At 39.8% G+C, this 23,367-nt stretch overlaps 1 protein-coding gene across 1 annotated transcript in view; it reads right to left on the bottom strand.

Moving 5' to 3' along the window:
• NF1 (neurofibromin 1) overlaps positions 1 to 23,367 on the bottom strand; it is a 164,701-nt gene that overhangs the window by 12,071 nt on the left and 129,263 nt on the right. The window contains exons 39-57 of the mRNA XM_065418088.1: positions 21,758 to 21,960; positions 20,434 to 20,627; positions 17,558 to 17,698; positions 17,087 to 17,366; positions 14,906 to 15,120; positions 14,609 to 14,670; positions 14,364 to 14,478; positions 13,387 to 13,488; positions 11,618 to 11,758; positions 10,886 to 11,012; positions 10,209 to 10,340; positions 9,495 to 9,630; positions 8,511 to 8,668; positions 6,053 to 6,175; positions 5,225 to 5,352; positions 4,017 to 4,117; positions 2,295 to 2,437; positions 1,398 to 1,444; positions 311 to 527 (exon numbers count right to left, since the gene is read on the bottom strand). Coding sequence (XP_065274160.1) covers positions 311 to 527; positions 1,398 to 1,444; positions 2,295 to 2,437; positions 4,017 to 4,117; positions 5,225 to 5,352; positions 6,053 to 6,175; positions 8,511 to 8,668; positions 9,495 to 9,630; positions 10,209 to 10,340; positions 10,886 to 11,012; positions 11,618 to 11,758; positions 13,387 to 13,488; positions 14,364 to 14,478; positions 14,609 to 14,670; positions 14,906 to 15,120; positions 17,087 to 17,366; positions 17,558 to 17,698; positions 20,434 to 20,627; positions 21,758 to 21,960 — 2,765 coding nt within the window. The remainder of the gene's footprint in view (positions 1 to 310; positions 528 to 1,397; positions 1,445 to 2,294; positions 2,438 to 4,016; positions 4,118 to 5,224; positions 5,353 to 6,052; positions 6,176 to 8,510; positions 8,669 to 9,494; positions 9,631 to 10,208; positions 10,341 to 10,885; positions 11,013 to 11,617; positions 11,759 to 13,386; positions 13,489 to 14,363; positions 14,479 to 14,608; positions 14,671 to 14,905; positions 15,121 to 17,086; positions 17,367 to 17,557; positions 17,699 to 20,433; positions 20,628 to 21,757; positions 21,961 to 23,367) is intronic.

The raw sequence follows: 23,367 nt of genomic DNA on the forward strand, positions 1-23,367 counted from the left end.
TGCACCTTGCTGTTATTCCTCAGCATGTATCGCTAACAACAGGAAAAACTTGAATCCCTAGGACATTTTGCAAGTTTTCCTCGTTAACAAATTTAACGTCGATACTGAGATGCAAGTAACATATGGCAATGTTGAGTCCCACTCACGGGGCCAGAAGACAATTCTCATGACAAACAAAATCAACATCAAGCTCTGCTTCAGAATGGAATGTCACTTACTATATTAACATCTCTGGAGTATTACTGAAACTTTTTGGTTTGGGGGCTTTAGTCTGTTCCCTTTATATTTGCAATATGAAAACATTACTGACCTGGGGAATGCTGGGAAGTTGCAAGTGAGGTCATAGAATTAGAAAGGTTCAGGTTTGCAGTAATACTAAGCTGGCTCTGCACTGCAGGAGGATAAGGAGATGTAGGTGTCAGTAGAGATTCCTCACTGGTTTCCTCATCAATTCCAGGCAAATAGGTGTCAATCAAGGCATCAAGAAACTTCACTGTAAGCTCAGCATCGTCTGGGATTTGTGTTTGCTGTGGAAATAAAGAGAGATCTGTTCCTATTTCACTTCCACCAATATCAACATAAATTTTACCTCAAACCTTACTTTGGGGTTTGCTTTTTTTGTCTAGGTCTTTAAGCATTTTATGTGGGCATGTGCAATCTAGGCTCATATTCAGATTAATTTTAATATACACTAAAGGCAATCTGTAGTTATAATATGAACATACCACTGGATAGCAGCAGCAGCAGCAAGTAATGAAGTGGGAGCACCAATGCCAAAATTTCCTTTAGAAGGTGAACTGCTGTGTCTAGTTCTGAACGTGGTGATTTATAAACATTATCTGTGCTCCTTTAAATCTAAATATCCAACCACTGCCCATCTCTGCTCATTTGGTCCTTGTTACATTGAGTCGACAGAACAAATTGCAGTACAGGTGGTCAATACTTAAGACAATATTGCGTTCAGTGTAAAACGTGAAATTTATCATTGTGAATTTACTTCTGTATTGATTTCCACATTTCTGTAAGCCACAAAATACATTTAATAAAGAACTAAAGATGTGTTGGATGACAACATATGTCAAGTGCCTCTTAACAATGACAACAAGAGCATTGCAAAGGGTTATTTACCAACTTGACTGCTCTTACCTGACTTTGATAGTTTAACAGTAGGTAAAATTATCTGTTTTTATACCTGCTTATCAAATCTATCAAGATTTATGAGGTCTGCCAGAGGGCTAGTTACTGCCTTACACATAAAAGTTTGCCTAGTGGGCTAGTCTGTTTTATCAACATGATTTTATTATATTTATATATAGTGCCATAAGAGCATCCTGGTGCTCCACATAGAGAATAAAGACAAGGTTCTGAAGAACTTACATTTTTTATACTATTCTTACCTTAGAGAATGGCCCAGCAAACCTCCACAAGCCATTAAATCCAAAACCTATAACAACAAATTGAATATTACTACCCTATAACAAACAATTTTCTCATAGAATTTTGATAGGAAACCAAACTAATTAGAAAGTATACAAGATGCATCACTTGGATTTGCTTACATATTGAACAAAATGTTATGTAAGGATCTCACAGTGACAAACCGTGACATTTTTTATGCCTAAAAATAGATTAAATTTTGTGTTCAACATGTAAAAAGTACAACTGCTGAATTTTGTTTTTTATATATAAAATATACATCTTAAGTGTAATAAATGAATTCAAAAGCCCCAAATTGAAAAGGGATGCTGTCAGGTTAAGCATTTAAGCATGGATAACATTTCCACAAGGGAAATGACTTAGGAGCCTAAGTCACATTTTAAAAAGTGACTTAGGAGCCTAAATCTCATGGACTTTCAGTGCCTAAATCACTCTGAAAACAGGATTTAGGTGCTTTTAAAATGTTACCTTATGCAATTTATTTACTAGTTAGACACTTGATTGTTACATCTAAGAGAATTTTACAAATCTCATTTATTATCAGCAATTTTTGACCAGTCTTTGCATTTTATACTTCACTCGCCGTGGTCAGTGGAAACAGATTACTGAGTTTTAATTTCTAGCCTATTTCACTTAGTGTTTTCTTAAGCAGTTGGCAACATGCAGTCATAGCAAGGAATTTGACATTCACATTAAAATAGGTAATTTATTACAAATGAATACATTCTTACATTAAGATTTGTGAAATTAAGAAAAAACCCTCACAACAAATTCTGGGCAACAATAATCCTGATGGAAACATTTTTATTTATTTATTGTACAGTAGAGCAGTTTAAAAAAAGGAGAAAGATATTTACTTTGTAGGTAAGAAGTTTGGTACTGGGGTGGAGATTCTTCATGGTAGACAACACTCTGAACAATCCCATGAATTGGATTCAACAAATTTGGGTCTTGGCACAGTGACAAAAGAGTATTGATCTTGGAATCCAATAAATTGTGCCTAAACAATACAAAAGTAAGGGTCGTCTTTTTGTTCATATAGTTACCTAAAGTTAGATCTGAACTGCAAGTTCATTTATCAATCAAAACGATTGGGATGAGATTTTCAGAAGTGTCCAAGTGATTTAGGAGCAAAAGCACTATTCACTTTCAATGGGACTTATGCCCTTAAGTCACCTCAGTGCTTTTGAAAACCCCATAGAAAATGTAACACATCAACCCTTTTCTTTAATTAGCAATTAACAAAATACTCAAACATGCAAAATCAAATATTTGAATTATTTACAAGGAAATAATTAACTGGTAAAATGAATCTCTGGATTTACTCAATCCTTGGTATTACTCCTGATACTGTCATAAAGGACGCCAATTACTGCCAGTTTGATTTCGGTGACTTGTGAAATTCCTTTGACTCTGACCATCATTTTATAACAGGAGGAGGTGATATTCTTTCTACAACATGCAGACCCGAATTTAAGAAGTCCACACAAGTTACACTACAATAGCTTGACTTTCCTAAACTGTATTGATTGCACATAGACAAGAATACAGTGATAAACTAAACAAACATGTTGTATGCAAAATCATATTGAAGGAGTACACCTGGGCTGCTCTTTAAATAACTTGTTTTGACAGCAAAAAGAACAAGGAGTACTTGTGGCACTTTAGAGACTAACAAATTTATCTGGGCATAAGCTTTCGTGGTCTAAAACCCACCCACAAAAGCTTATGCCCAAATAAATTTGTTAGTCTCTAAGGTGCCACAAGTACTCCTCATTCTTTTTGCTGATACAGACTAACACGGCTACCACTCTGAAACTTGTTTTGACAGGTCACTTGTGTGAAAGTTATTAGTGACCCCCCTTCATAGAGCAGCTCCTCCTTATCCCTGTCTGGCTGTTATTGGCTCTCAGCTAGGTGGACCCGATATTTCGATGACACTTGGACACCAGTAAAAAAACCCAACCCTGTTTATCTGCTGGGGGAAAAAAAATCTAAAAGGTAACATGTATCCCCTTGTTTTGCAACAACACACCAATGCACTGTAAACAACCCGTAAGTTTTTATTTTTATTTCAACTCTTTTATAGTGTCAAACACTGATAAACCATGATTGAACAGCTGGACCAATGGCTGCAATGAGCAGGGGAAGGTTTTGGTGTTCAGTCTGGAAGAAGCACAGCATAGGCAACAGCAGTGCAAGATTATCCAGCGCCAGGCCAAAGCACCCAAACTCTGATTTGGAAGGATTATGGCAGAGCATAATTCAGTCTCCATGGCCTTTGGCCTCTCTGTGGAAACTGTCAATAAGGGTACTTATTAGTACCAACTGTGGGGGTGGTTTCTGTCTTCAGGATACCGCTACCACCAAGAACACCAAACGCATTTCACATAGGTCACTAGATAGATTCCAATGGTAACAGCCTTCAGTCCTTACAAGTCTAAGTTAAATTTGAACTAGCAACCTAAGGGTAAAAAATGTCCTGTAACCCCCGCCATCCAGTTCCCGAAGTCATTTTATGCAAGTGTAAAGCAGCAAGCTTAATACGAAATTATATAAGCTGAGTTTTAATTACTTACACAACAGGAAAGACCTTTGGGAAGACGACACTGGCTTCTGCTAAATACTCGTAAAGAATTCGTTGGTCAAACTCATCTGTAGTGTACTTTACTAATGTTGCCTGGCATAATGCAAAGGACAAAAATCAGTATCTCTCTGATTTGGGAGGTGAATATTTGTGCTTAATTTTTTTATAACAAGGATTTCAAACATTGAGGGATGACACCAGTTCATCACTAACAGCACTTGATTGCCAAAAAAGGAGCACTAGCAAGATAGATAATCACATTAAGGGATTTTTTTTTTTTTTTTTTTTTTTAAAAAGGACAGTTTTCATTTCAAGTACACCTCTACCTCGATAGAACGCTGCTCTTGGGAGCCAAAAAAATCTTACCGCGTTATAGGTGAAACCCTGTTATATTGAACTTGCTTTGATCCACTGGAGTGCGCAGCCCCGCCCCCCCGGAGCACTGCTTTACCACGTTATATCCGAATTAGTGTTATATCGGGTAGCGTTATATCGAGGTAGGTGTATTTCATGTGCACAAAGGAGACTGACAACGAATGGAGTTGGTCAAAATTAAAAAAAACAGCAACAATTTTGGTCAATACATTTCCCTCTTTTGGTGAGAAATGTTTTCAACAAAGACTGCCCCACCAGTTTTCAAAAAATGAAAGTTTAGAAATGTACTCAAACTTCAAAGAGTTTCAGTAAGAACAAAAATTCAGATTAAACATTCTTGAATGTCTTTTCAGAGGATGGCAGTGATGGGAACTGCACTGGAGCAGGCTGGGAGAACATTTAAAGTAATTTATACTGCAACCCTCAACCACTGGGCTCAGATAAGTTTAAAACTCAAATTAATCTAGTTCCAGCAATTTAAGATTTAAAAAAATTATATATAATGCACACATTGTAGCATCATCATTTGTTTTGTGATTCTCATCACCTGTGAAAAAGTGAAATAACAATTTGATGTACTCTGCAAAAAGGTCCATAAATGTGAACATTAAATATTTGCCTGTTTATGGATATTAAATATGCATTTTAAAAAGTAATTCTCTTGGACATCCTAGACATTAGTGGGGCAAAATAGAATGCCTTTTACACATCAGGGACAGACCCTGATCAATCAAGCCCTACTAGGATTGCACTGAAACATACATGCTAGTTTTAAAGATATAGTGCATTAAAAAATACAGCATAATATGGGGAAAGTGTGCTTACAAGAACAGTAAGCAGCAGGGCTTGAATTTTTGGATCAGTAAGGACCTCTTCATCCAGAAGGACATTAGACTCAGACACAGAAACTTTCCGAAGATGAGGGTGTTGTTGGGGTGATATTCTCTGGGTTTCTGCCAGAAAAAAAAAAATTTACTCAGCCAGAGCACAATAATTAAAAAACAACGAATTATATACCATCCCATCAAATTCAGCCACCTACAACTCCTATGAAGCAGCTTTGTGTTATCCACAACTCAATGACTTGTATGTTATGAAAAAGCATGTTTGTTGTAATAATAATAATAAATAATAATACCAAGCTCGTGTGTAATACTTTTCATCAGTAGGTAAAGAACAATATCCCATTTCACAGAAGGGGAAACTGAGGGACAGGAAGTTGAAGTGACTTGCCCAAAGTCACCCAATAGATGAGTGACAGAGCCAGGAACAGAACCCAGGCTTCCTGAGTACCAGTCCAGTGCTCTATCCATGAGGCCACTGGTTCCTTTGTAAAAACCCTGCATTCAGTGCTGATAAAAATATAAAGGGTATAATCTGCTTTCTTTCTGCTATGCAATGTTTATTTTTGGCTGCCTTTTACTCTAGGTCTCCGTATTAACTTTGTTCAATTGTAGTGATTCGAGATTCAATTGCCAGTGTTGCAAAAGGTTGAGGACTTTCTAGGTGGCTTGTTTTGTTAAGACAAATGCATATCTATTGCCTTGTTGTACCCTAAATAAATGAACACTGAATTTAGGAATAATCCTTTTCATGTGCATGCGCTGCATTTAATACTAGGAACAGTCTAAAAGTGTTAGTCTTTCTTCTCACCCATGTCATAGTCATTTTCAGCTACTCTCCTCATTTTGGGGGGTGTGGTAATCCCAGATTCGATTTCTTGCCTTTTAGGAGCCTTTGTGTCTGATATCAAGTGGTCAAAACTTTTCCTTGTACCTAAAAAAAAAAATAACAAGAAATTAAATCAGTAAACCATGGTGGATATTCTCTGTGTATCTGAATAGTAAGGTACTGAATGTTTTTTGCTGTGAAGGTATTACACTACCAAGGACATATGGACAAGAACACTGGGAGAGGTGGTCTCGCCATCCTCTGTGACACTGATATCTTTCGTATGGAACAGCAAAGCACATCCCTGCATGAGCAGGACCTCTGTAGGCCTTTGTCCTGCTGGTGTTCTAGAACAATCTTCACTTGTGGATACATTAGCTCTAGATATGGTCACACTAGTACCTGGGATATTACTGTCACATCTTTTGAAACGCTTGGCTAACACAATATACATCAGTTTAGCAGCCAATTTTAAAAAATGATATTTATGGCTCAGGTGCCGAGTGTGTGCCACTTTATTTCCTGGTCAGCATACTACAGTGTCTCCCATTTAGTAAATATTCAAATGCCTTATTACTGGAACCCGAGTCACTATCAGGGTCACTACTCCCTCTCACTCAGTGTGTATATTTTAGTGCTTATGAAAGGTGAGAGGTTGAACAGCACTGGTTTGAGGTAAACAAGATGTGGGTATTGTGCAGGCCTCCACAAAGCTCTAAAAAGCAATATAATCCTAAATGACGTGGCCAGTATAGTTATTCCAAGTCCTTGATCCACTCTTGAGAAGGAAACAGAAGCATGCAGCTCACTGTAGTGGTCTAGCTGGCCAAGGCAGGAAGTTTGGTCACACCAGGTACTCTCCAATACTTCGATATCCCCACCAAGCCTATGATTTTGTCATGGATATTTTTAGTAAGTCACGGACTGGTTATGGGCAATAAACAAAAAATTACAGAAGCCGTGACCTGTCCCTGACTTTTACTAAAAACATCCCTGACAAAATGGGGAGGGAGGAAGGTCCAGCACCCTGGCTCTCCCCCCTCATCCCCATAGCAGCCGGCTGGGAGCTGCAGGGACCCCATTGCCCAGTGGTTGGGAGAGGTCCCCCACTGCTCTGCGGGGAGCTGCGGAGAGGTCCCTGCCAGCGGTGGAGTCTGGGGAGCTGTGGGCTGGGGATGGGGGGGCCTCCTGTCCCAGGCCACTGAGCAATTCCGGGGTGTGTCTGCTGTTGGCGGCTGGGGCGGGGGCTGCTCCTCGCAGCGACTGAGCAGCTGCAAGGGGGGCCCCTGCCAGCGGCGGTGGCTGGGGAGCTGTGGGGGGGCCCCCCACCTGTGGATGCTGAGCAACTCTGGGGTCCCTCTGCTGTCGCCAGTGGTTGGGAGCTGCGGAGGGGTCCTGGCTGCTCATGGTGGCTGAGCCACTGCAGGGGGGGGGATCCCTGCCACAAGCAGCGGCTGGTCAGCTCTGGGGGTTCCGTGGAGACTAGGATGCTGCAGGGTCTTCAATGTCACAGAGGTCGCTGGAAGTCACGGATTCCGTGACTTCCGCCACCTCCGTGACATAATCTTAGCCTTAGTCATCACCCCCAGTTGACCAGAGTCCTCACTCATTATGCCACAATCCTTCCCCATCCCTCTCTCTCCTGCAGACAAGTTGAAATCATGAATTCCAGGATATTCTGCCCCTTAAGGAACTGCTAAGTAACACATTGAGGCCAAAATCACGTTTCATGGCATTCCCCCTACATGCTGTGTGATACTGAGTTCTAGGAGCCTGATTCTCAATTATACTAAGGCCCCTTTATGCCACTTTCACAGTGTAAATTAGCCATAAAGAGAATGGAAACTGCTCTCTAAGGACATCTCTGGCTGATGTAGAGCTGGCAAAAGGGATTTGCAGCAGCCCTACACAATCTCAGAATACAGGAAGGGTAAAGATGGCTTAAAGAACAGCTCAGGTCAGAGGCTATGGACTTGTAGATTGCCAATTCAAACCCGACATTCGTTGGAAGTAACTGAAAGTTGTTACTATCTGCTGATTGCTTGGTGGCCTTTATATTAAACAAGTCTTGTGGTCTCAAATAAGTTTCCACTGGTCCTGTGCTCACACCACCAACTGCTTAACCGCTGCTACTACCTTATTAGAAGGTTCAACAGGGAGACCGTCATGTTTCACTGCAAAGCCTTTTTATTTTTTATTAAAGACTTCCTATTGGGTGGGTGGAAGCAGGGAAGAGGGGAGAGTCTTAGTTTGGAGGGACTTTAATTGTGGAGGTTGGTCCAATTTGTATTGTGTAGGTGTTATGTAAGTCACTAGAAGAAAGGACAGGCCCATTTAAAAAATGTCAAATAAATACGTTATATTCACCCACAAACATTTTCTCTGTTTTAGTTTTTTAAAGACTGTTGTAACAAACTAGTAAACCTAGTGTTTTACTTACCTAGTAGCTTTTTAGTGTTGGCTTGTGAAGGCTGCCCCATATCCAAGCTCATGGATTTTCGTGTTCGTGGGCTAATCTGTCCCACTGTGGGGTAATTGGCAACAAGATGTCTGTCTGACCCCTTTGGAGAGGACCACGGTTGGTTTTCCTTTAGTGTCCTGACAGTGTGGAGGAATTTAATTTTTAAAAACCAAAAGTTGCACATATTTGGTTATAAACCCTCTAAGTATTTGAACTTCATAATAATAATAATTAAAGCTGTCAGCTGGAATTGTTTATATAGTAACCACTTCGGTTGCAAAATTCTGTAAATTTATCAGTGAAATGCAGCACCCTGTGTGATTATATTACTGAAATGGTAAAAACAAATAAGGAAATTACTCAATGTAAGGAAGCCAACTTATAAGGAAAGGGGAAGGCCCTGTTCAATAATCAGCTGATCTATAAGATTTTTAGATCTTGTTTTATAAAAATGCTAATAACTCTAGAAATATGCTCAGGATTTCATAAAACCAGGCTTGCTTTTCCACTTACATGCAGACCTCCTATACTACGATTTCACTGTTCATAAACAATACTGATGTTACCAGCTACTGCATGCTGGAATCTCAGCTAAAGGAGGAAGTAGGGGATCACTAGGTAGCTATTTTATGGAGCTACTAAAGAAGAAAAATAAAGATGATTATGTTTTTAAAACTGTTGAAACAAGATTTAGGGTAAACTTCAGCACTATGCAGAGAGGCTAGCATAAGCCCTAGACACCACTTAAGTCTCACTTAAGCATATAGTGCTTAAGTAGTGCATAGGCCTTGAAGCCTTAATGCACAGTTGATCTTTAAGCAGCCCTTCTTAATGCTGGTTCTAGTTTTTAACATATTACATGTTACCTTTAAATAACCTGCAAAAGGTACAGCTTTCTTCCCAAAGTATTCACGGAGGTTCACACAACTGCTGTAGTTTAAATATAGTGAGAGAGAGACTGACCTACAGCTGGTGTCACTGTGATGTATGGGATATGTATCCATAGGAACATTTTCCATTGAAACCTCTGTCAGCAAGAGAGACTTCCTATGTTTTAGGCTGCAGCGACTTCGAACTTCCTCAGATACTGTCAGCAAAGCTAAAAATCCAAAGAAAGTGAACAAGTTTTCAAAGACAGCAACATTTTCAGAAGGCTACGCAGTACTCCATGGATTTTAATTTTTTTCTTAGCACATACACAAATCCATTGGAAGCTGCAATCATTTCTCACTAAAATGCTTAAAGTCAATTAAAGGACAAGGAAGGTTTTTGAAATAATTTTAATAGTTAAATTATTTTTCATAACAGTCCCCTATAAGTTTACAACTAAAATTTTATTTAAATATTTCCCCTCCACATTGTTCATTCTTGCTAGGCTGCTAGAACTCTTGATTGCTTTATTTTTTAACGTAAGCATTTAAGTATTTACATTTTAGAAACTCTCTCCAATCTGTGGGAGAATTTTGAAACAGATACGTCACTAGGTACCCCGCATGCTGAGTTTACCAACTTTGTTAGCATTCCCTTCACTGATTTAACCTTTCAGACTAATTTTCTGAACAGCCCCGTCATTCTCTGACAAAGTTTTCTTTAAATAGCTTTTTAATATTTTATCTACCTAAGGTCAAGAATTTCCACACCTTTTGATTAGGCAGAAGGTTAGTAGTTCTTTTTTACCTGCCAGATAAGCCACACTCTGGGTATTCACCTCGAACTTGTCACAATTCCTATGTTTGTTAACCAGAGCTAGTAGTGTGTGTAAAATCCTTACTGTCCTTGCTACGATGGTAGGAGAGGGATGCCTGTATCCTAGGGAACAAGGTTATGAAGAAATCAAGTATTGAGTATTTAGTTTTTAATGCATATTTATTATAATGCTTTTACCAATATTTTTCAGTGAGATATTTCTCAGAACCCTTCATATATAGAGTAAGAAAGCACAAAATTAGTGAATGATGAACATACACTAAAATGATTATTTTTCTGCCCCCTCCCAAAGACAAGAACACTGCAAGTGTCCAGGCAGATATTCACATATTTATTTAAATTCTTGTCCCATTATGACCACCTATATAATATGCAGTAAGCCTGAAGTGGAGTCAAGCCTAACTGATAAAGAGAAAGCACTTTTACAGAAAGTACCACAAAAGAACAAATAGAAATAAAGCCATACCTCCAGTGACAGTTCACAGCGCACAACGTGAAATCCTGATGCCATTTAAGTGAATGAGAGTTTTGCAATTGATTTCAATGGGGACAGGATTTCACCCTTTATTCATCTTGGACTTGGTTATGCTTCTAAACTAACTTAGAATAGGACATGAAAACAAGCACAACAAATTTTCTATTCCTACCTTTTAGAAGATGTCCTACTAGTGCAAAATTAAAGTTAGAGTTAAAGTTGAGTCCAACAAAATGATCCATCTGTTTGCAGTGCCATTCCAAAGGTCTCCTGATTTCCATAAATACTTCTTCGGGGCTCTGTTAAGGAAAAACAGTGTCTGATGGTATTCAGCTGCAGATTATTCATACCACTAAATTTTTGGTAAAAAATTACAGAAATCCAAAGTAGTTAGAAACTTGCAATAAAATATGTAAATAAAATCCTTATGTGTAATGTTGATATTTCTGTGTTGTGTCAGTCTGGGTGGATTCCAAGCAATATTACAAGTTATAAATTTGGACGTTTTTCCTTTTTTTCTTTCTTTCTGGAGGTGCAAGAATGAATTTGCTGTGATTGTGCTCTCTCGACATGTCAAAGATTAGGTGAAACATTTAAGGAGAAGTGGGAGAAGAGCCCAAAATGTATTCAGCTTCATTCAGTATCTTTTTAGCCTGCAGTAGAATTTCAGGTTCAACAGGAATCAACGTTAGTAAGAGAGTTTTTATAAGGAGGTTTACATGAGGACTCTTAAATGTTGGAATATTGATTTCCTTGCAAGTCGGAGTACTGGACACCAGTTCTCTTCACTCAACTATTTTGTTCCACAAGGAGGTATACACACCGATTTGTTTGCTTTCAAAGATAAGAATGCACAGTACATTAAAGGTTACTCACACAGTTTACTAGCGGGTGTATCACTTACCTTGTCATTGAATACCCGAAGACCATCTAAGGTATGTAGATTTTGTTCAAGTAGTGCTGTACCTGCTGAATAAAGGTTAACTTCATCTAGCTGCAGCACTGCCATTGCCACCCAAAAGAGGGCCTTGTGCATAGGAGAGTCCTAGGGGAAAAGATTGCAGTGATTTTAATTTGAAAACGGTTTCTGGAAATGAATAAAACAGGACAAAATGTATCCTGGTAATCTTGTTTATGTCATGCATTCTTAAGCTATCCTTGATTTGTGGTGGTCTGTTATCTGCATATGGGGCTCTCTCCTCAACCACATTAAAGACAAAACTGACAGTCCACATGAGCACCATCTATATTCCTCAAGCAGTTGTATTCTTCAAGGTGGATATCTAAGTACCACAGAAGAATCAGTCACAAGGATCATTCTTTGTGACTGCTGCCTCTCCATTCATTCCATTCTTTCAAATCACACACATTTCAAATCAGTATTGCACCTTCATTCCACCAATCTGGGAAGTGATGTTTGTGTTCAATGCCAAGTCTAGATTCCAAAAGATGTGACCATAATGCTGTGTCCAAATTAGTCGGGTCATTACATGCCCAATCAGATTGGCATGCTGCGCAAGCGAGCATTCAACACGGTTTTTATTAAGATAATGTCTTCCTTATAAATGACAAACATACTGGGGATCCAATTCTTATCCTCTGTGCATGACATTACCAGAGATACTTGCAGGACCAGGGTCCAAAGTCTCTAGCTTTATATTTTACTGAGGTAGAGTCAAACTATTAGACTTCGAGTGAAATGAAACAGAACTTCCAAAGGCTACGTGGCCTTCATTGTCTTTACAATAAATACTCAAACTTCTGTACTAAAATGTAAGTTTGTGACATATCAACATAAAACTGAACCTGAAAATAATGTACTAAAAGCACAACTAATTCCTACAACTCATTGTTAATTCTAAACCCTATGTAATGCCATTCAGTTGGCTCAGCAGACAATGCTGCTAATATGAAATAAAGTTACCAAGATAACGATGAAATATCAAATGGTAAAATCACCAGAAGATCCTTCAGACAGATCACTAATATTTACTTAAATTCTTTGATGTGTATAGAAAATGAACATTACATTAACGCCTTCCAAATGCATATATCAAGAAAATTGATGGAAAGTTAATTTCTCTTGAGAACAAATTTACAAGATCAGTTGCAAGCAGAAGAGACTTTACAGAGCCACCCTTTTCCAGTAATACCCAGATTCAAGAGCTTCACCCCACTTTCAAATTTACTGTGTCCCTTTGACAGCGTGTGCAATACAACGCTGCAAGGAAATTTTACAGAGATTCATAATTGTACGCAAACTGCTGGGTTGACGAAGTCATGAACTTCATCACTGGAACATTTGAAGTCAAATGAGATTAGCTTTTATGATGAACTGGGATCCACAGATTGGAATGGCAAAAAAGCTGAAGAGCTCAGGAGAGAAGATCATGAAATAACCTCTTTCAAACCTTGCTGTGGCTTTGGATCATAATTCTGCTTCACCAGACAATCACATGCAAGCTCAGCTTTTCCAAATTTTTTGCAGAGAGGGTCTCAAATACAAAGCGGTGACATTTTTGATTTCCCTTTGAGCAGGAATTACTTTTAGAGTAAAGGAACAGGAATATTGCCAGAGATGAAGTTCACAATTTGTATTAATATTTTTGAGGTTAAACACGTTTATAGTTTTCATTTACAGAACAGATTCATAGTTTTATCAGTGTTATTTACCTTATTAAGAAGTGGCTGCAGCTTGGTTAGTGCGATAACTGTGGCTTCTATAAGAACTTGGCTGTTGTAATTATCAGGACCTTTTAAACAGCTCTCAAGTCCCTTTTTGGAAAAATGGAAAAAACATAATTTTTATTAAAAACAGGTTCTAAAGACCAAAGTTCTAACCAATAATTAACAGCAGTTTTGATTTAGTTTTGAAAAGTTTAAACTTGTTTTTAAAGGATTCTGAAGTATTGTCAGTGAGGATTACAAACCGAGAAAACGTTTCATGGTGCATATAAAATTTAAGGTGCTGTACTGTTATTTTAAGGATCAGTGGAGCTATTGTATCAGAGGGATTGAGTAGTCCTGATATTTCAGATACTGTTCACCTAAATTTTATGTCTATGAAACTTGAGTAGAATAATAAAATGCTCAAGGGAAACTAATCTTTTTGGTATGCTGGTCACCTGCTATTAAACACAGCTTTATGATCTTGTTTGGTATCATGGACACCATTACCAAGCTAACTGTATAGTTTTAAAATATTTCACTTGCATAAATGGTAGGCACTTTATTCAAATTCTCTAAGTTACTTTATTTGCTTTTAACAGCTATTAAATGTATAACTTCCTTCATAGTTATGCAGATGCAGCTAAGTACTGAGCTCTTAGATTCAACCTCAATGCAATGCTCGAAATTCAGTTAGAGATATCTAGCTATACCATTTTTTTGTATGAGCAGCAGCACTGGGTAAAATTACTAAAGAGAAATCAAATTCAGTACCACCAAATTTATTCTGGTCAGAAAAGGTTTGGCTACAAAAACTAGATTTTCAATTATGCATCAATTCCTCGTTCTGCATAAGAATTCACCCTAAAACGTGTCAGTCATTAAATTCTGCTGAATCCAAAATTTAATCGCGAGACAAAATTATTTGTCTGTTAAAGGAGCTATTCTATGATTTACATCAAGAAAAAGGAAGAACCATATACCTTGCTAAGAATTCGGATTATTTGTTTTATTTGCCCATGTGACACTCGTTTACTGATACAGCCAAAGACGACAAGTGCTCTTGGTTGCAGAGATGGATTATATTGGAATGCAAACCTGTGAGAAATAGAAGTGAGTTGTCTTAAACAAGTTTGTTTCCATAAGCTTGCGTAGTGAAAAAAAATCAAGGTTTACACATCTACTACACATGCAGTTATAGGTTATGTTTCTGTGACTCACAACATACTTTTGTGCTAGGTCTGTCCACTGGTCCAGCCATTTGCATGTTGGAATATCTCTCATACAAGCCTAAAAAAAAAAAAAAAAGATATTGAATACATGTAACCTTAAGCAAAAGCACCTATTTAAAATATGTATCTGCTTTTAATTCTTAGAGAGCTATTCCTTATTTAAGCACTTAGTACTAAGCCTAGTCAGGAAGCCGACATCCTCTTATGCGGCTTGCCTGCATGATAGTATATACAATACTACTATGTTAGATCTCATGGTTTTAATTAGTTTCTCATTGTCTTACAAACTGTACCTCCATGATCTCCAGCAGAGCTTCAGTAACTGTTTCCAGGGAAGTCAGTGCAAAAGTCTCCCTCTCGTATGAACCAGGAGAGAATGACCTATCCCGATAACTGGATCGGAATGCTATGACAGCTGCTGATTTCACTTTGCTGATTCCAAACAGCAAATAAAACTTGGGCAGCGAGAACTCTGTCAAGCTGAGTCTCAAAACTTGCTTCGTCTCCTCTGTTAATTAAGAATTTACAAGTTACATTTAATATATTGAATCCCATCCCACCTTTCAAAAAGTACTTTCAAGACCCAAAGCCCATTTTTAAGGTGTAAGCATGTATTCTAGGAAGTGGACCGCCTTCACTTGGGGGGGTGGGGGGTGGGGAGAAGACATACATTGTGTACGGTTCTGTCCGTTTTAATACTGTTTTGCATGCTATTGGCCTGTATTTATGCCACTGCATGCGTGGCCCAGTATACTGATTCTCAAAATGTGGTCAGGAGAATTAAATAGTTTGAAAAAACAAGCAGTAGGGAATTTGGCTGGGGGAGATGGTTCCATAAGATCTCTCTCTGAGGTGGGCCACAGAAAGAAAAGGGTAGAGAACACCTGGTATTGGGAGGTAGTGCTGCTGAGTTGTAGTCTGGTCATTTAGGCCCCGGTTTTCTGAATGGGAGCTGTAAGGTTCTGAGCATTTTTGAAAATCTGGTCACTTCATTTTAAAGCCTAAATAGAAGCTGAGCTCTTTTGCAAATCCATGTTGTGGGGTCTCAACACTTTTGTAAATCTGGCTTTTAACTTCATTATGCCTCAGTTTACACATCAGTAAACTACAGATACCTACCTATATCTCTGGGCTGTTGTGAGGCTTAATTCTTAGTATATACAACACGCTTTCAGATTCTTGGATAATGGCACTATATATATATATATATGTGCAAAATATTGTAAGTTCTAAGGTTCCTTTAACATGCTTTCATACCTGCACTTTTGTAAAAAGAAGCTATGAAGATGTATTTGCTAGTGGGTTTTAACTCTACTGGTTCTCACAGTTTTATCTTGGGATCATTGAAAAACAGCAAAAATATAATAGCATGTAAGGTATCCTCTTAGTTTCACAATCGTCTTACACAAGAGACATTTTGGTTACCTGGTATTCTATACATCTATTTATTCAACAGAAGAATTTCAGCCAATTAGAGCACAGACACAGTTTCCTCCTCATCTACATCATGAAAATTCTTGTCGATAATGTCTCCACATCACCCCTTTTCCAAACAAGCCACTCCCTTTAGTCATTACTTACATTAAAGACCTGCCCTAAATCAGCTAATCAGTTTTTAGCCCAATTCTTATTCATTCTAGCCATACACCCATGCGGCAATCTCTCGCAAAGCTGAAGAACAGCAACACAGCACTTTCAAAACCCCAGAAGAGAAACGAAACTTTAGTGTTACAGAAGATTAATCTTTATCGCTCACAAATATTCACAATGAATAGCAGAGGCTGATTAAATGACTCACTTTTGTTTCAACTATCCATCTCAGCCACCCTATTACTATTTTGTATGCAACAAAACAATTGTTATCCTATAATTAACTATCGTTAAATGAGTTGGAAATATTCTCTTATTGTAAGTTCTCCTAATGTATGACCATCGCAGGTGACAAGTTTCTACCACTCCACTGTAGCCATTGGTCATACTGGATCAAGCACAAGAAAGCTCAGCCGTGATCTAGTACTGAACTAGAGTTCACCTTTACTAATGGTCTGAAAATACATCACCGCAATTTAAAAAAAAAAAAAAAAAAATGCCACCTGTGGTCTCAGGGATTGTCTCCACTTACCGTGGATCCAGGATGTGGTGATCGATCCACCGGGAGTCAATTTAGTGGGTCTAGTGAAGACCCGCTAAATTGACCGCCGATCGCTCTCCCATCGACTCTGGTACTCCACCAGAACGAGAAGCATAAGGTAAGTTGACCTAAGGTAAGTCGACTCCAGCTCCGGTATTCACATAGCTGGAGTTGCGTAACTTAGGTCAACTTAACCCTGTAGTGTAGGCCTGCCCTCAGATACAGTAGCTTCAGAGAAATGACGGTGGGGGAGAATGGGATGGGAACAGGTCAAGGAGACATTTGCTAAAGCAAAGTAAACTAATGAGTGATCAACTTAATATAATATTTCGTAAGAACTTACCGCTAAAGTGAAGTTGTGAACAAGTGCACAGAGAATGAATGATGTTGATGACCAGGCCATGGGTGGAAGCTCTAAGGGAAAGAGGACCAGTGGCCACCAACAAAGTAACTACATGGAAGAGGTAGGGGAGATGTGCTGCCACATCAAGAGAATTGTTAAAGGAGAGCATCAGCATGTAACGTGCTAGAATGGCAATATCATCCCACATCAGGTGTTGCTCTAATGTAGGAGTTGGAGACAGACAAGTCTTGTCGATTATTTTGCACATCCTCCCTATTACCTGAAAGGGAGCAAACATTTTCTTTTAGTTGAAGCAAAAACAGGGCTCAAAGTTTCACTCAAACACTATTACAATTAAATTTTACAATGTTTCTATTAAGAACACATATTAAAATACTATTGTACCACTGTTTAGAGCTGTGTCAAATTATTGACTGACTTAAAGATAAGTTAAGGAATGGAAACACTCACTTTGCTTGAAACCAATTTCACATTTCCAGAAGCCAGTGCTACAGCTGTGTCTGCCATAACCTCAGCTTTTATGGATCCCAAGCCCCCTGTGGCACTGGTTTTGATGAAACTGTCCAGCACTACATCAAGTAGATCTGTTATCTATTGGAGAAAATAAGTAATCATTTGCTTGTTAATGTCAGGTACATGAAATTCAGGTGTAACAATCTGAATTAAGCAGCCTGCTAGACAAGTGACCACTTAGTTCTATTACTTGAATGTATGTATGTGGTGAAAATTACAGCACCAGTTTCAGTGATTTTTCAACAAATGTTTACATTGTTACATCTGAATTAAGGTGAACCCCACATAAAATTTATATTTATAATAAAACTAAGTGTGTGCGCGCTTCACAGCTGTATAGTTAGATTGTGAGGACTTAGTTTGCATCGTTTTCTAGTTGCCATTTGAATCTAAGATGTTAGATAAGTATTATTTAGAGCAACAATTTGGAAACTACGCACTGGGATTTTTAAGGTATAGTAAATCTGTTTTCTTTTTAAAAAGCAAGAAGAGATCTTATTGTTTATGTAAGGTATTGCCTAAAATATTAGCCAGACATGATCTTAGCTGTCATTAAAACGGTACTGATATCTTGCAAGAATTTTTAGGTTGTGAGAAAGCTACGTATTTAATACAGATATACAAGTCAGCAATGCAGAGGATGTTTCTCCTTAACTATCCAGACAAAATAGTACTAACGATTGAATTAGGCCACAGGCAGTGTTTGACTGCTGGTTTCAATCCATTGTAGTTTTCACCATCTAAGAACTTGGATAAAATCCTGGCTCCATAGAATTCAATGGCAAGACTCCCACTGACTTCAAAGAAGCCAAGATTTCACCCTTTAATTCCACATTCTCCATGTCTGCCTGATAATTGACTTTCATCTTGGAGATGGCATAATATAAATGACACTCTGACTGTTACGGTCCAGGGTTGCAATGTATACTGATTTTTAGTGACGGAAGTTGATCAAACAGGAGAGGCAGCTCACCAATTTTGGTGGCAGTTACCATGTGTCTCAAAGTAATTTGGAGACGCTGTGTTGCAACATCATGTGGTGACAGGACTAAAGAAGAGCATGAGAAGGGGAAAAAGGGAAGGAATGTAACTAAAAGGAGTTCATGTCAGCGAGCAGGAGGTCAATAGTCAGTCAAGCAAACAAGCAGACATATTCTGACAGCGAGTGAAGCTGGTTTTTTTAGTTCAAACTTTCCTTATTAATGGCATAACTCTGAAAGCCATTTTTCCTCTCCTCCAACTTTTGTCTTCTGGGAACAGACTTCTGAGCTTAATTCATAATTAGGTTAGAGGCCATTGGGGAGAGGGGCTGTCATACTATTTGACTATATTAACATATTATGGAACATGTTCAATGTTGGTGGTTTAAACAAGGAGCTTTTATGCTCACTCTTGAAGTACCCATGCAACTATTATGGTTATAACAGGAATGCCAAAGGTATTTCCTGAGACAAGGTGGGTGAGAATATCTTTTATTGGACCAACTTCTGTTGGTGAGAGACACAAGCTTTCAAGGTTATCCAGAGCTCTTCTTCAGGTCTGGGCTACAACAACACTGAATACAAAGATACTTCCTGAATTTTCAGGTTTCTGTAGAAGCCAGGAATGTGTTATTAAAAGCCAGAGCTCAATATTTAATGTTAATAGGAAACTTCATAAGAAGTTGTGTGTGCTGCGATCTACATACATGGTTAATATACTGAAGTGCTGTTAAAAGAAGAAAACTGTTTTGGCACTAATATTAAATGACTGTAAAATGCCTGTTTGCAGTGTTGTAGCCGTGTTTGTCCCATATTAAAGAGACATGGTGGGTGAGGTAATATCTTTATTGGACAAACTTCTGTTGGTGAAAGAGAAACTTTCAAGCTACACAGATCTCTTCTGCTGGTCTGGGAAAGGTACTCAGAGGCCACATCAAACTACAAAATTAACTTGACCTAACTTACACTGGCATACAGCTGCCGCAGTAATTACATCACTTGTGCGTGTCTACACTTTGCTCCTTGTGTCGGCAGTACACATCCTCATCAGGATCGCTTGTATCAATTGCATTGTTAGTGTGGGGCATTATGGGATGGCTTCTGAAAGCCAGTAACAGTCGACATAAGCAATGCAGCGTCTACACTGACATTGCGTCACCCCAACGACATTGAACTTGACTCTATGCTGCGCGCGGAGGTGGAGTTATTAAGTCGGCATAGTGGGGTAGTTAAATTGGGGGGAGTAAAATATAAGTATAGACACTTCGGGCAAGTCTACACTACGAAATTAAGTCGACTTAGGTTACATTGACGTACAGCCACTGCAGTTTGGCATATCCACACTAGCGCCTTCTGTCGGTGGTGCGCGTCCTCATTAGGAGCACTTGCACCGATTTAATTATCAGTGTGTGGCATTGTGATGCACTGACAATTGGAGCTCCAGGCGGTGGAGCTCTGGCTGTCAGCCACAAGGGGCTGACAGCTGGAACACTCGACGCAGTATCTACACTAACACTGCATTGACCTAAGTGCTACGCCTCTCATGGAAGTGGAGTTATTAGGTCGGTGTAGTGGGTGACTTACATCAGCGGGAGCAACACTGTAATGAAGGCATCTTACGCTGACCTAACTCTGTAGCGTAGACCAGACCAGAGTGTCACAACTAAATACAAGGTGGAAGAGATTGTTAAGGACCGTTCAAGGCAAGTGGTCCATTGACACCCGGGCAATCATACGACAAAAAGGAAAGAGGGGGAGGGGTTAGTGGATTATAAACTATAATCTCATTTACACTTTGCTGTTAAAGGCATAATGAATTTATGCAGTCAGTACCTGTCCAAGACTCCCCCATATCTTTGCTTGAATGGAAGGATACATCTGTTTCTCATTTATTGTCATCGTTATAAGCTTATCAAGAATAGCTGTGACTCGCTGGCGTTTAGCATCATCATTGTGCTTACAGAATCGGACCAGATTCGACAACCAGGGAGTCATATATTCCAGGCAAAGGTGTTTCAGTTCAATACCTGAAATCAAAAATTAATGTTATTGTAACAGAAGGCCATTGATTGCCTCTTCTCTTTGTATGTGCAGAATTATTTGCAAGCACTTTTCTTTACGATTTTATTGCCCAAAAATAAAGTCTAGGTACCTGGACCAAAAAAAAGGGTAAAAGATCAGAAGTAGGATTATTGTGTAAAAGGCAAAGCTTTAAAAAGAAACATACTGTTCTAGTGACATCCAAGCCATACATCTTTAGGAAGCGGGAAAGAAGAGTGACATCTTAATTCATGCTGAAGAGATGTAAGAGAAAGCAGCTCAAAGCTCGTAAACACACTAATATTTAGAATTTACATAGTACTTTTCATCTGCATTGTGCTTTCAAAACGTTAATCTTCAACACCCTCATGAAGTAGGTATAATCCCTATTTTACACATGAGGAAAAAAAGGCAGCTATGTTCCAAGACTCAATCAAGGTTAGAGAGAGAATCAGACCCTGGATTAGAATTCAAAATTTTTGTGTCTCCTTTAAATTATTAACAATGTGTGTAGAGGAAAGATCCTACATATATTTTGGGCATATATTTTTTAGACTTCGGGGTTTATCACCAACATGGAACTCAGATTATGATTGGTGTCTATTTCTGGTGAATTTGTGACACTAAAGTAAGCCTCACCAAAGTAATCATTGTACTCAACTTTCAGCAGTGACATGAAAGAGCTAATATATAGTAAAATGTTACCTAACAAGCATTATCGTTGTAAACCACTGAAACCACTTGTACAATTTGTCTTATATTAATGTCAAAAAGTCTAAGGAATGTTTTAGACATTGATTCTATAAAAAAAGAGGGCACTGTTCTGTGAATGAGATAATCTTGTCTTTATATTTTTCTCCATACTAGCAGATTCCAGTCTGTATCTTGACACTGCTTGGTTCCAGAGCACTTCACCACCTGCTGATTAGGTCACAGATATAATGGCTAAACTTGAAAAGCACCTGCAGATGCTTTAGGCTGCATTTCTAATTGAAGCCCGCTGTGCTAATGGACTAGCTCAATAACATGAGAACATTTATTAACTCTATAACAGAACTGAAAAGCTTGAACTGTTTTAAACTCATTGTTAGCGCTACAGAAAATGAATGATACTTACTAGATTTGCTAAATCCAGAAATACACTCTTCCAAAAACTCTAAGGTAAGGTGTGGCTCATTAGCTGCCAGAGTCTTACTAATTGACACAATAAAAAGGGTGTTGTTGGCAGGGATACACAGACCTGAAGTCTCCAGTAACTGGCCCTCAATCTTTAAATTAAAGGTACAGGTTAAGGCACACAGAAGATTATAGGCAGCAGACCTGCAACAAAACATAAGTGATGCAATTTAAATTTTTTTCCCTATGCATCTAAAAAACACTGTACACAATAAATAATTCCATTAAAAACAGTACAAGAGTGGGTCATGTCTCTTAAAATTCAGTCTAGTGTTGCCATGCCAACAGGGGCAGCAGGTTTGTATAATTTTTGGTGGTGCCCAGAACAGGTCCAAGTCCTCCTCCCACCACCCCACCCCCACACCTGCCTTGTAAGCCGATACATATTTTTTAAAATAATGTAAAAATGGACTGGAAACAGTAGGTGTTTAACAGTTTCCCTATATTGCATAATGTGGGGTGGGGTAGGGGGCTGATGGCTCTGGCTGGGGGTGAAGGGTGGGCTCAGGACTAGGGACAGAGGGTTGGGGTGTGGGGGGGATGAGGGCTCTGGCTGGGGGTGCGGTCTAGGGTGGGGGTGGGGCTGGGGCTGAGGGCTCTGGCTGGGGCTGAGGGGTTTGGGGTGCAGGGGTGAGGGCTGCAGGGTGGGGCCAGGGATGAGGGGTTCACGGTGCAGTAGGGGGCTCAGGGCTGGGGCAGAGGATTGGGGTGTGGGAGATGAGGGCTCTGGCTGGGGGTGTGGGTTCTGGGGTGGGGCAGGGCTGGGGATGAGGAGAGTTTGGGGTGTGGGAGGGGCTCAGGGCTAGGGCAGAGGGTTGGGGTGCAGGAGGGGCTCAGGGCTAGGGCAGAGGGTTGGGGTGGGGCTGGGGATGAGTTTGGGGTGCAGGCAGGCTGCCCTGGGGCTGGGCCCAGAGAGGAGGACTCCACAGTCCCCTAGTCCTCTCTCCCCCCCCCCCCCCCCCCAGGCGGAACCCTCACTGCACGCACTCCTAGGGGCCGGGCCCCCTCCCAGGTCCAGGAAGCCCCCTCAGCTCTCCTGTGGTGGGGGGCTGCCATCATGTGTGTGCCTTCTCCCCTCCTTCCTCTGCAGGTGGCGGCTGTGCCGCCACCTCACCCTGCCACCAGCGCCGCTCCCTTTTGTAGCCGGCAGCGGCCAGCGAGCGAGCGCAGTGCCAAGCGGCAGGCGGAGCCGGGGGAGAGACCCGGCCCCGAACATTGGTGGGGCCGGGCCCTCATGCCCTGAATTTGCTGGAGCACGGGCATCACAGGCCCATATCACTTGCTGCCCCTGCATGCCAAGGGAAACAGAAGTTTAGGTCCTGAGCTTAAATTTCTTCCTTCCAGGGACTGCCAGCACCACAGAGAACTCCTTCTCTCAATAAACCCTCTCTGACAAATTGAAAGAGCATCACTGAAGGCTCCATGTCTAGTTACTCTTGGATGAAAGAGATTAGAATGATATGGAGGGGGGAGGGAGAAAGGAAGGGAAGACGGCTACCAAAGGGCTACCAAGCAAAAACCCGACCAATGGTTTTTCAGACCCATATAAAA

This window comes from Emys orbicularis, chromosome 17 (assembly GCF_028017835.1).
Source record: "Emys orbicularis isolate rEmyOrb1 chromosome 17, rEmyOrb1.hap1, whole genome shotgun sequence".
In the NCBI taxonomy this organism is placed as follows: domain Eukaryota; kingdom Metazoa; phylum Chordata; order Testudines; family Emydidae; genus Emys; species Emys orbicularis.